The sequence below is a fragment of the Schistocerca serialis genome, chromosome 3, assembly GCF_023864345.2.
Source record: "Schistocerca serialis cubense isolate TAMUIC-IGC-003099 chromosome 3, iqSchSeri2.2, whole genome shotgun sequence".
Taxonomy (NCBI): domain Eukaryota; kingdom Metazoa; phylum Arthropoda; class Insecta; order Orthoptera; family Acrididae; genus Schistocerca; species Schistocerca serialis.
In genome coordinates this window covers 435977332-435990073 of record NC_064640.1, presented here as the reverse complement: position 1 = coordinate 435990073, position 12742 = coordinate 435977332, and the positions used below count along the sequence as shown (strand labels likewise).

The 12742-nt window shown below is 38.1% G+C and overlaps 1 protein-coding gene across 1 annotated transcript in view; it reads left to right on the top strand.

Annotated features, from left to right (window-relative positions):
• The window catches only part of LOC126470323 (dedicator of cytokinesis protein 7), a 283560-nt gene that overhangs the window by 116258 nt on the left and 154560 nt on the right, over positions 1-12742 (top strand). The window contains exon 16 of the mRNA XM_050098105.1: positions 10731-10899. Coding sequence (XP_049954062.1) covers positions 10731-10899 — 169 coding nt within the window. The remainder of the gene's footprint in view (positions 1-10730; positions 10900-12742) is intronic.

Sequence of the window (12742 nt, the reverse complement as noted above, 5' to 3'; positions counted from 1 at the left end):
ATTTAGCATGTTTTGGTGTTTGGCCACTTGGAGCACTAGTTGATATCGTCATTCACTTTGCGTTGCTCAAATTTTTTTAGTTTAAACACAGTGCTGGTTATGTACTTTTCTCATGCTGAGCAAAACATGTTTCGAGAATTTATTCTTGTTGTCAAGTGCAGAATTTACATATGTATTTTTTGTGATGTTACATAAACGAACAATGTGAGTGATAATTTGTGTGTGTGTGGTTTTCCACATAACTGAGGAGGCACAGAACCTGATAAACTCAAATAACATGACTACAATGCAAGAGATGCAGAATAACACATATTCAAACACCACACATTATACTTATGTACATAGTTGCACTTGACAATGAGAAAAAATTCTCAAAATGCGTCGTGTTATGCATGAAAAAAATACATAACTAGTGCAGTATTTCATTATTTAAATAATGAATGGCAACTACAAGCTTTCGAAAACGTAGATTATGATGTATGAAACTGGGTCGAACATTCCTACTTCCCAGACAATTATCAGTTCCAGTTACATTAGTGATTTTTATTAGATATTAAACCTTTATTAGACAATAAACAAGCCCCTGACAAGTTGTTTGATGCCTGTTATCTACATATATCATACATAAGGTCAAAAATGCAAGGGGGTATCCTATACATAACTTTTACAGCTTAAAACATTATTTCCCACATTTTACTCCATTTTTTTTAAGTCCCTTGAAAAGTGTAAAAGCGGGGTTTCACTGTAGTTTAGAAGTGAAAGGAGTGAAACAGTTCATTGAATAGTGGAATAGTTGAACTGTTGACAGGTACATGAAGAGGAATGAAAACTTTGCTAGTTTTCAGATAAATCCTTTTTTCGGCTAGTGTGTGTGTGTGTGTGTGTGTGTGTGTGTGTGTGTGTGTGTGTGTACACACACACACACACACACACACACACACACACACACACACACAGTGGGAGAGGCAGCAGGTACACAGGATAGGAATGCAAAACACAAATGCCTGAACCGGTGATTTCATGTAGCACATGATGATGGTGACATGTTGGAGTGGATTGGGATGATGTGACAGAACAGAGGAAAGGGAGATTGTAGGGTAGAGGATGTCGGGTTGGATAGTGTAGATTAAGGTGTGGAGCACCCATGGAAATAGAGCATGTTGTGCCAATGGGTGGCCTACCCTGCTCTTGTACATTATTTGTCAGTGGCCATTCATTTGAGTCAACAGTTGGTTCATATTCATGCCCACATAAAATACTATGCAGAAACGATTGCAAAGTTGGTGTATGACTTTTACAGGTGGCCCTGCCTCTGATGGGATAGGAAAAGCCTGTGACGATACTGGAGTAGGATTTGCTGAGTGGGAGAATTGGGCAGATCTTGCACCTGGGTCTTCCACAGGGATAAAACCTATGTGGTAAGGGGATGGGAGCAGGAGTGACATAGAGATGGACTAGGATATTGTATAGGTTGAATGGACAGTGAAATATCAGTTTAGGAAGGTTGTGAAGGAAGTTGAGTATTAGGTTCCTCATTAGCTGGCACAATAATATCTAGTCGAAGTCCTGCTCCAATCCAGGATGATATTTGGTGATTTTGGGAGGGGAGGGGGGGGGGGTGCTTAGTACGCTGGTTCTTGGGGCTTGTGGGAGGTTTTTCATTCTGTTGGTTTTTTTTTTTTTTTTTTTTTTTTTTTTTTTTTTTTTTTTTTTTTCCCTCATACCTTTTATCTTTTATATGCTTTTAGTTTCATATCACCTTTAAAAACCTTATTCATAATCATTTTAACTGTCGTGCTACTCATAGCCGCATGACGGATAATATGTTTCTCAACATTTGTAACAAGCTAAAACCATGCTTCAGACTGCAATGACACTCAGATCATTACTTTTTACGGGCAGTTCACCACCCGTTCTATTTTGCCTTTACATGTCACAGCCCAACTCAAAGTTTCAACCTAAAATTAATTTTTCTCTGTAACTTTCAAATGTTAGTACAGTGTCCCACATTTTTGCTGTTTTGTCTGTGCTTCTGCATCTTCATCTACATGACTACTCCGCTGTTTATGCTTAAATGCCTGCAGAGGGTTTATCAGAGCTCTTTCATACACATTCTCTACTCTTTCAGGCTCTAACAGCATGCAGAAAGATGAACACTTAAATCTTTCCGAGCGAGCTCTGATTTCTCTTTTTTTATTACAGTGATTGTTTCTACGTGGGTGGTGTCAACAAAATATTTTTCCATTCAGAGGAGAACATTGGAGATTGAAATTTCATGAAAATGTCTTACCATAATGAAAAACAGCTTTGTTTTAATGATTGGCACCCCATCTCATCCATGACACTCTCTCCTCTATTTTGTGATAATACAAAATGAGTTGGCCTTCTTTTAAATTTTTTGATGCCCTAGCAGTACTCAGCAGAGGATGGACAAACATGGTGTAGGCATTTTCTGTAGTAGACCTATTGCATCTTCTGCCAATAAAGCACAGTCTTTGGTTCACATTCCTTCACAACATTATCTATGTAATCATTCTAATTTAAATTGTTCATAATTGTAATTTCTAGGTATTTAGTTGAATGGACAGCCTTGAGAATAGTGTAATTTATCGTGTAACTGAAATTGAATGGATTCATTTAGGACTTGTGGATTAACTCAGACTTTTCATTATTTATAGTCAATTGCCACTTTTCACATCCTACAGATATCTCATCTAAACCATTTTGCTATTGGTTTTGATCATCTGATGATTTTATTAAACAATAAATGACAGCATCATCTCCAAACAATCTAAGAGGGCTGCTCTGATTGTCTTCTAAATGGTTTTTATAGATTAGGAACAGCAGAAGACTTAAAACACTTCCTTGGGGAGTGCCAGATGTCATGTTTGTTTCAGTTCATGACATTCTGCCAATTACTACAAACTTTGACCTTTCTGACAGGAAATTATGAGTCCCATTGCATGACTAAGAGGATACTCCATAGGCACAAAATTTGCTTAAAGACACATGTGAAAAATAGTATCACAAGTCCTTTGGAAATCTAGAAATATGGAATCAGTTTGAGATCCTATTCGATAGCACACCTTACTTTGTGATAATAAAGAGCTAGTTGTGTTGCACTAGATGATACTTTCTAAATTCATGCTGACTGTATGTCAACAGATTGTTTTCCTTGAGATAATTCATAATGTTCAAACACAGTATATGTTCCAAAATCCTACTGCAAATTGATGTCAATGATATGGGTTTCTAATTCATTGGACATCAATGGCCATGCTGAGGTGGACACACTGGTTCCCATCAGATCACCAAAGACAAGCACTGTCGAGCATTGCCAATACTTGGATGGGTGACTGTCCAGGCAAGTTGTGTGCTGTTGACATTTTGCCCTTTCCTTTGTAGTAGAGGAAACAGCAGGGGTAGTGGTGTGGAGTCTCTGATGACCAGTTCCTGTGCCAGATGTCCTGGATTCAACTCCAAACCTCCCCACGGTGTCTCATAAAGTGAGGGCATGTGACACTGTTGGTAATCATCTATCCTTCAGATGGGGATGTAAGCTCAGCTGCCTCCTTGGTTCTGTTTGAGAGGAGTAAGCTATGTGCTGACACCAGGTTTCACCCTCTCCCTTCTCTGTTCTTCTCCAACACAAACATGATGATAGACCACACATACTCCCATTGCAGTCACTTATGCTTACCAGATACACTTACGCACACAGCTCTCATACTTGGCAAAGGAAAGGTACCTGCAGGCATGAAGGATAGGGAAAACCTTTCCAATTAGGCAACTGAACCTGCCGATCAGGGTCTCCCATCCATTCATGCCATGTGACTTCACTTTTATTCATCAGATTACTCCTACTTCCTTTCTTGAGTATTGGTGTGACATTTGTAACTTTCCAGTCCTTAGGCATGGATCTTTCATTGAGTGAGCAGTTGTATATGATTGTTAAGTATGAAACTATTATATCGGCATACTCTGAAAGGAATCTAATTAGTATACAATCTGGGCCAGAGGACTTGCCTTTATTAACTGATTTAAACTGCTTTGTTGTACCAAGGATATCTACTTCTAAGTTACTCACGTTGGCAGCAGTTCTTAATTTTGAATTCTAGAATATTTACTTTATCTTCCTGAGGGAAGGAATTTTGGAAAACAGTATTTAGTAACTCTGCTTTAGTGCCATAGTCATCGATAACATTATCACCACCACCACACTGTTTTTTGCTACTGATATACTTCACGTACAACCAGAATCTTTTTGTATTATCTACAAGATTTCAGGAAAGAGTTTTATTGTGGAAACTATTAAAATGTCTCACATTGAAGTTTGTAAAAAAATTTCAAACTTCTGTAAAACGTAGCCAATATTGGGATTTTGCATTCTCTTAAAATTGGCATGCCTTTTTTGTTGCTTCGGTAACAGTGTTCTAACCTGTTGTGTACCATGGGTGGTCAGTTCCATATCTTATTAATTTATTTGGTATAAATCTCTCCATTGCTCTTGATACCCTTCATTGAATTTAAGCCAGATCTGCTCTACATATTCATAGTTAGTTGGGAAGGAATGGAGAGTGTCTCTTAGAAAGGCATCAAGCAAATTTTTATCTGCTTTTTTAAATAGATATATTTTGCATATATTTTTCATGGGTTTCAGTGTCTCAGTTTTCAGTCTTGCTACAATGACCTTGTGGTTACTGATACCTGTATCCTTCAAATGCTCCCTATTTGCTCGGGATTATTTGTTGCCTTTTACACTTTGGATGGTCTCCTGAACTGATTATTCAAAATAATTTTCAGAGAAAGCATTTAGTACAATTTCAGATGATGATCTATGCCTAACACTGACTTTGAACACACATTTTCACCAGCACATTGAGGGTAGACTGGAGTCACCACCATCTATAATTGTATGAGTGGGGTACTTATTTGAAATTTTGAAATGGGACAAGTATCCACTGAACTTCTTAGCAACTGTATCACCTGAGTTGGGAAGTCAATGAAAGGAATTGTGTATCATTTATTACGGTTGTCAGGTACAACCTCTAAACTCAGAGGAACAATCTACTTCAATTTCACTACACAATAGACTACTTCTAACAGCAACAGACATGCCACTGCCAACTGTATTTAATGCATCCTTTCTGAACACTGTTAGGTCCTTTGTAAAAATTTTGGCTGAACTTATCTCCAGATTTAGTCAGCTTTCAGTACATATAATAACTGGTGCTTCAATGCTTTCTATTAGTGCCTGAGCTCTGGTTTTTTTAAACTCTGCTATCAAAATTTACTACTATAATACCTATGGTTCCTAGATCAACATTGTCCTGTGTTTGACCTGCATCCTTTGAGATCTGCATCTACATCTACCTGGATACTCTACAAATCACACTTAAGTGCCTGGCAGCGGATTAATTGAACCACCTTCACAATAATTCTCTATTATTCCAATCTTGAATAGTGTGCAGAAAAAATGAACACTGATATCTCTCTCTGTGAGCTCTGATTTCCATTATTTTATTGTGATCATCATTTCTCTCTATGTAGGCAGACTTCAACAAAATATTTTCGCTTTCGGAAGAGAAAGTTGGTGATTGAAATTTCATGAGAAGATTCCACCACAATGAGAAACGCCTTCGTTTTAATTGTGTCCATCCAAAATCATGTATCACGTCTGTGATACTCTCTCCCCAATTTTGCGATAATACAAAATGTGCTGCTCTTCCTTGAACTTCCGTAATGTAATCCATTAATCCTATTTGGTAAGGATCCCAGACTGTGCAGCAGTACTCCAAAAGAGGACAGACAAGAGTAGTGTAGGCAGTCTCTTTAGTAGATCTGTTACATTTTATGTGTTCCGCCAATAAAATGCAGTCTTTGATTTGCCTTGCGCACAACATTTTATATGTGTTATTTCCTATTTAAATTGTTCGTAATTGTAGTTCCTCGGTATTTAATTGAATTTACGGCCTTTAGATTTGACTGATATATCGTGTAAGTGAAGTTTGATGGAATCCTTCTAGCACTCATGTGGGTGACCTCCCACTTTTCATTATTTAGGGTCAATTGCCAATTTTCGCACCATTCAGATATTTTTTCTAAATCATTTTTCAACTTGTTTTGATCTTCTGATGAGTTTACTAGGCAATAAACACCAGCATTATCTTCAAACAACCTAAGACGGCTGTTCAGATTGTCTTCTAAAACATTTATATAGATAAGGAACAGCAGAGGGTCTATAACACTACCTATGGGAGTGCCAGAAATCACTTCTGTTTTACTCAATGACTTTCCATCAATTACTATGAACTGTGAACTCTCAGACGTGAAACCAGGAATCCAGTCACATAACTGAGACTATATTCCATAAGCACGCAATTTCACTACAAACCACTTGTGTGGTACAGTATCAAAAACCCTTTTGAAAATCTAGAAGTATGGATGAAATTTTAAATCCCTTGTCAATACCACTCAACACTTCATGTGAGTAAAGAGCTAGTTGTGTTTCAGAAGAACGATGTTTTCTAAATCTGTGTTGACTATGTGTCAATAGACCGTTCTCCTTGTGGTAATTCATAATGTTTGAACACAGTATACAGGGTTATTCTAAATGATGGACCCATTTTCAAAAATTCACCTGTATTCAAGTACAAATCCAAAATGAACAAGCTTTATACCAATGAAAATGGGAAGTTTCAAAGATTTTGGCGGGCAGCTGGTGATGGTTTCAGAAGCGGCCAGTAGAGTTCGCGCTGTAATAGGGCCATCATTCTGTTTCACTGTCAGTTGTGAGTGAGATGGCGGTTGTGGCGCTCAAGGTTTTCTGTGTTCTTGAGTTCGTGAACAGTGAGTTGCAAATTGCAGTGCAGCAGGCATTTTGTACCAAATTTGGTATTCAACTGCCAACTCACAAAAGTGGTAGCCATAGGTTTAAGCAGTTTAATCAGACTGGGAGTGTGTGCAAAGGAAAAAACACAAGCGGACCACATGTGTTGGAGGATGATGTCCAGCGGATTCAAGAAAGTTTTGTGCACAGTCCCAATAAGTCTACCAATAGAGCCAGTTGAGAACTTGAAATACCCCAATCGACTGTATGGAAAGTTCTGAGATGGCGTTTGATATACAAACTATATGGATTATAACTTGTGCAGGCTCTTAACCCCAATGACAAAGAGAAACTTCTCGTATTTTGTGGTTAAGTTCTTGCAAAGATGAAGGATGATGCATTTCTACAGCGTGTAATTTTTAGCGATGAAGCAATGTTCCACCTTAGTGAAAAATTCAACAGACAGTGTTCGCATATGGGGTTTGGAAAATCCATATTCACCATTCCAACATGAAAGAGACTCACCGAAGATCAACGTGTTCTGTGCCGTATCCTGTACAAAGATTTATGGACCATTTTTCTTTGCAGAAAGAACTGCAACAGGAATCAAGCACCGGGACAGGTTGGAAGTTATGGAAGATTCCCAGGACTTAATTTTCCAATGGGATGGAGCTCTGCCCCATTGGCACCATGATGTACGCGGCTTTTTGAATGACTCCTTCCCTCAGCACTGGATCAGTCACAGGGAACTTGAGGACCTGGCTCTACACTTTTGGCCACCAAGATCTCCTGATCTCACACCCTGCGACTATTTCTTATGGGGTTGTGTGAAGGAAGCTGTTTCTGTCCTGTCTCTACCAACCACACTGAATGATCTGCGGAACCGGATAACTACTGCCGTGCACTCAGTAACAGCAGATATGCTTTCACATGTGTGAGACGAATTTGGCTATTGCATCGATGTTTGCCGCACTGCCAATAGTGGCCACATTGAACATTTATAACATTTATCACATTTCTCATTATTAAATAATTATTATAACTAATTGATTACAAAGTATTAAATTTATTAAATTGATATCAAACCTCATGGGGGAAAAAAACTTTGAAACTTCCTCTTTCCATTGGTATGAAACTAGTTCATTTTGGATTTGTGCTTGAATAAATACGAGCTTTTGAAAGTGGGTCCATCATTTAGAACAACCATGTGTGTTCCAAAATCTTGATGCATATCAACGTTAATGATATGGGCCTGTAATTTAGGGGATTACTCCTAGTACCTTTTTTGAATATTGGTGTGACCTGTGCAACTTTCCAGTCTTTCGGTATGGATCTCTCATTGAGTGAGTGGTTTTATACGATTGTTAAGTATGGAGCTATTACATCCGCATACTCTGGAAGGAACCCTATTGGTATATGGTCTGGAACAGAAGACTTGGTTTTATTAAGTGATTTAAGTTGCTTCACTACTCTGAGGATATCTACTTATAAGTTACTCATGTTGGCAGCTGTTCTTGGTTCAAATTCTGGAATATTTATTTCATCTTCTTTGGTGAAGGAATTTCTGAAGGCTGTTGTTTAGTAAATCTGCTTTTGCTGCGCTGTCGTCGATAGTACTTCCATTGCTATCGCGCAGAGAAGGCATTGACTGTGTCTTGCCATTAATATACATTACATACGACCAGAGTCTCTTCAGATTTTCTGTGCCATGTTCTGAGGTAACGTTTCATTGTGGAAACTATTATAAGCATCAGGCATTGATGTCTTGCTAAGTTCGAGCTTCTGTCAAAGATTGCCAATCTTGATAATTTTGTGTTATTTTAAATTTGGAATGCTTTTTTGGTTATTTCTGCAACAATGTTCTTACCTGTTTTGTATACTGAGGGGATCAGCTCTGTCGTTTGATAATTTATTTGGTATAAATCTCTCAATTGCTGTCAATACTATCTCCTTGAATTCAAGCCATGTCTGGTCTCTACATGAATTGTTAATTTGGAAGGAGTGGAGATTGGCTCTCAGGAAGGCATCAAGTAAATTTTTATCAACTTTTTTGAATATGTGTACTTTTCATTTATTTTTGGAAGATTTGGGGATTACAATAGTCAGTCTCGCAATGACAGTCCTGTCTTCATTAATCCCTGTGTCCGTTTTGATGTTCATTATTAGCTCAGGATTATTTTTTGCTAAGAGATCAAGTGTGTTTCCACAACCATTTACTATTCGTGTGGGCTCATGAACTAAATGCTCGAAATAATTTTCAAAGAATGCATTTAGCACAATGTTGGATGATGTCTTGTCTGTACCTCTGGGTTTAAATGTGTGTTTTCGCCAACATATCAAGGGTAAACTAAAATCACCACCAACTATAATTGTATGAGTCAGGTACACTTTTGAAATTAAATTTAAGTTTTCTTTGAACCATTCAGCAATTGTATCATCTGAGTTTAGAGGTTGGTAAAAGGATCCAATTGTTATTTTATTCCGGTTGCCAAGAATGACCTCTGCCCATACTAACTCACAAGAACACCCTTTTTGTTTTTCCCAAGACATTCTAACACAAGACACATCCAGTCCATTCCACACAGCCTCGCCACCCTTGTAGCCGCCTGATGTGTGTAGTGGGCTGCTAACCGATTAAATGGGACGTGATACCCCACCACTGTGTGGTGCAAGGCAAGTAATCTTGAGCCTACATGGTTGCAGAACCATCTCAGCCTCTGATTTAGACCCTCCACTTGGTTCTGTGCCAGAGGTCTGCAGTTGGTCCCGTTGATGATGCTACAGATGGTGAGCCCTGCCTTTAACCCATGAGCAAGAATGTCAGTCTTTACCATTTGAGCTAGCCAATTGAAACCAGAGTGTGCTTTTCATGGCATCTGGAAGGACCAATTACACATCTGTGGTGACTGCCCCCAGTAAGCACACAGAGTACCCACTGAAAAGGGTCCCATTATGTGTGTAACACTGGAGCTCCCAGCTACCAATAATCCCACCCTCTGTGACTGCCCGGATTTTGCAGGCTGAGAGGGTTCCTCTAAAACAGGACAAGCAACTACATATGTTACAACCTGTTTGTCAGAACAATTTGGGAAGCCTTTCAATTGGCCCCCTGGAAAGTGTTTTGCTGTTTGATACACCTTGGGACAGCCTCCCAGTCAACAAAGAGTGAGGGATCAGTCTCAGTTTGGACAGTAACCAGCTTATCAACAGTAGTGGTCCAGTCACAAGAAATGTAAGGTGTGCTGGACATCCCTTAGATCCTTACATATACCCCCTCACTGTGATGCCCTTTGGCAACAGCCTCAAGCTGTGTGACTGAAGCCAGTAACACCTGGAGCTGTGAGCGGAGGTCACCAACATGGCCTTCATCCAAACACAGCAATCACAGTCCCTATCCACACTAAAACCAGTAGAATTCTACATTGCACAGTTATTAAAATGTGAGACTGTACCTAGTGAACGCTCAATTCTGCAAGAAATTTAGGAATTAAATTATTAACCACACAGGTAATTGAACATAAGTCATTATTGTTTGGAGCTCGTAAAAATAATTAACAAAAGAATGCTGTACTTGCTTGTTCTGCTGCAGGAACAGAACAAGGTGGCTTGGTGACAAGTGTAATTTCTTAGATAGCTGACGTGATTTTCAGTCCAGTTTTGTAATAATTTCACAATTTTTCACAAAGTTCACGTGTTAAACAACAAAGATTGTTGCTGCAGTGATTGGTAGTGTTTACCACTTGTGCAATCTGTTATTTTACAGCTGCAAGTGATGTATTTGAGAGAGCCACTAAATAGCCTGGGAAACTTTATGCACTACCTTCATTCTATGGCTACATGTGTTTTGTAGTTTTACATTTTATTGTGCAGTTTTCACTAAAATCTGCTTAATTTGTTTTAGCATATTGGAACTTACCCATTCAAAGTCTGAACCATTGGTCAAATTCCTGCCAGTTGTAATCAACAAACTTTTATTGCTAATGGTGAGACCTCCAACAGTAGCTGGGCAGATTCTAAATGTCGGTCATACTTCATTTGAAGCAATGGCAATGCTTGTAAGAAATATCTCGGTATGTATTTCATTTTTTCTTTTAAGTATGTATTTAAGATGTAGAATGAAACTGTGCAGAACCAACAAATAGTTTCAAAATGTAGTCCAGATATTTATTTCATTCTTATGATTTTTTGGTCTTAGGGTTTACTGCAGCTGAAGTCTGTGGATGTTTCTGAGAAACTGAAAAATAATATTGTAAAAGTGTTAAATTTTTTAAAAGTTAACAAAACAAATAGAAAAAAATGTACAAAAGTACACAGTAAAACATTCTTAAGTTATGATATCTCAGAAATTGTGTTTAATGTTTTTCATTTCACCTCAAAGTGAATATCTATTTTATTATGTACATTGTGTCTTTACTGGTTTCAAAATTGTGCCCATTCAATTTCTATTTTTACATTTTTATTGTGTATTCTTAAAGTGCTTGAAATGAGATTTAGTCTCATGAAAAATATAGGTCTCTAACTTTAAAATGGAATATTCTTTGTATTTTTAACATGGTAAGAATGAAGAGAAATTTGTTAACATCGAGTATAGATTTAAGTGTCAGGAAGTCGTTTCTGAAAGTATTTGTATGGAGTGTAGCCATGTATGGAAGTGAAACATGGACGATAAATAGTTTGGACAAGAAGAGAATGGAAGCTTTCGAAATGTAGTGCTACAGAAGAATGCTGAAGATTAGATAGGTAGATCACATAACTAATGAGGAGGTATTGAATAGAATTGGGGAGAAGAGGAGTTTGTGGCACAACTTGACAAGAAGAAGGGACCGGTTGGTAGGACATGTTCTGAGGCATCAAGGGATCACAAATTTAGCATTGGAGGGCAGTGTGGAGGGTAAAAATCATAGAGATGGATACATTAAGCAGAGTCAGAAGGATGTAGGTTGCAGTAAGTACTGGGAGATGAAGAAGCTTACACAGGATAGAGTAGCATGGAGAGCTGCATCAAACCAGTCCCAGGACTGAAGACAACAACAACAACAACAAGAATGATTTTACTGAATTGTGGAAAAATCGATTTTAACAATTATTGTTTACATTTGTAAATTGCTTTTTGTAGACTTTCATGAGGCCTACAAATCATTAGATTACTTCCACAACATTCCCTTTAAGAGTGAGAACCAAAACTTAAAAACTGGCATTTTACACAGAGACTTTATTTATTCTTTGTCATGTTTAATGTTATTCTGCAACATTAGGTATGATTTCCTGGAGGCAGTCAGACTTGTGTTCCAGAATAATTTTATGTACTATAGTATCACCTACCAAACTAGTTCCTTGGAAGTGGAGAAATACATCCTACAGAAGATATATTAAAATCATTAAAGAAAGTCCCCTTCATGCATAAACAAGCATATGTTGAATGGATAACCCTGTTTTTATGATAATATAACTCAAATTGTGAACAACACCATGTCAGAGTAGAAAATAGAGAAGTGGGGAATTGAGAAGGGCAGTAACTACCAGAGACTGAGATGACTGTGGTAGTGCAGGATCTCTATGACGAAACAGAGTCCCTGTGTTCAATTCAGATAATTTTAATTTTATTTCTACTTTTTTTGGGAAGGGGGGGGGGGGGGGGGAGGCAGAGATGTGAGGAGGGAGGTGTCTAGTTGGAACAGACTGTGAAGCCACCATTGAGTTTGACATTCTACTGAGCAGTTTGTATTGCAACTTAGTGATAAAGTGTGCTTGTTCCCAATTTGACAGAGGCCATTCATGTGTTTGTGAACTGTGGATTAGTAGTGCATACATAAAAAAACCAAGCAGTGATTAGTGTGAAGTTGATAGCATAGCTGCTTGTGGAGGTGGCCCTGCCTCTTGTGGCACAGAATGTAACACTATCAGGAAATAAAT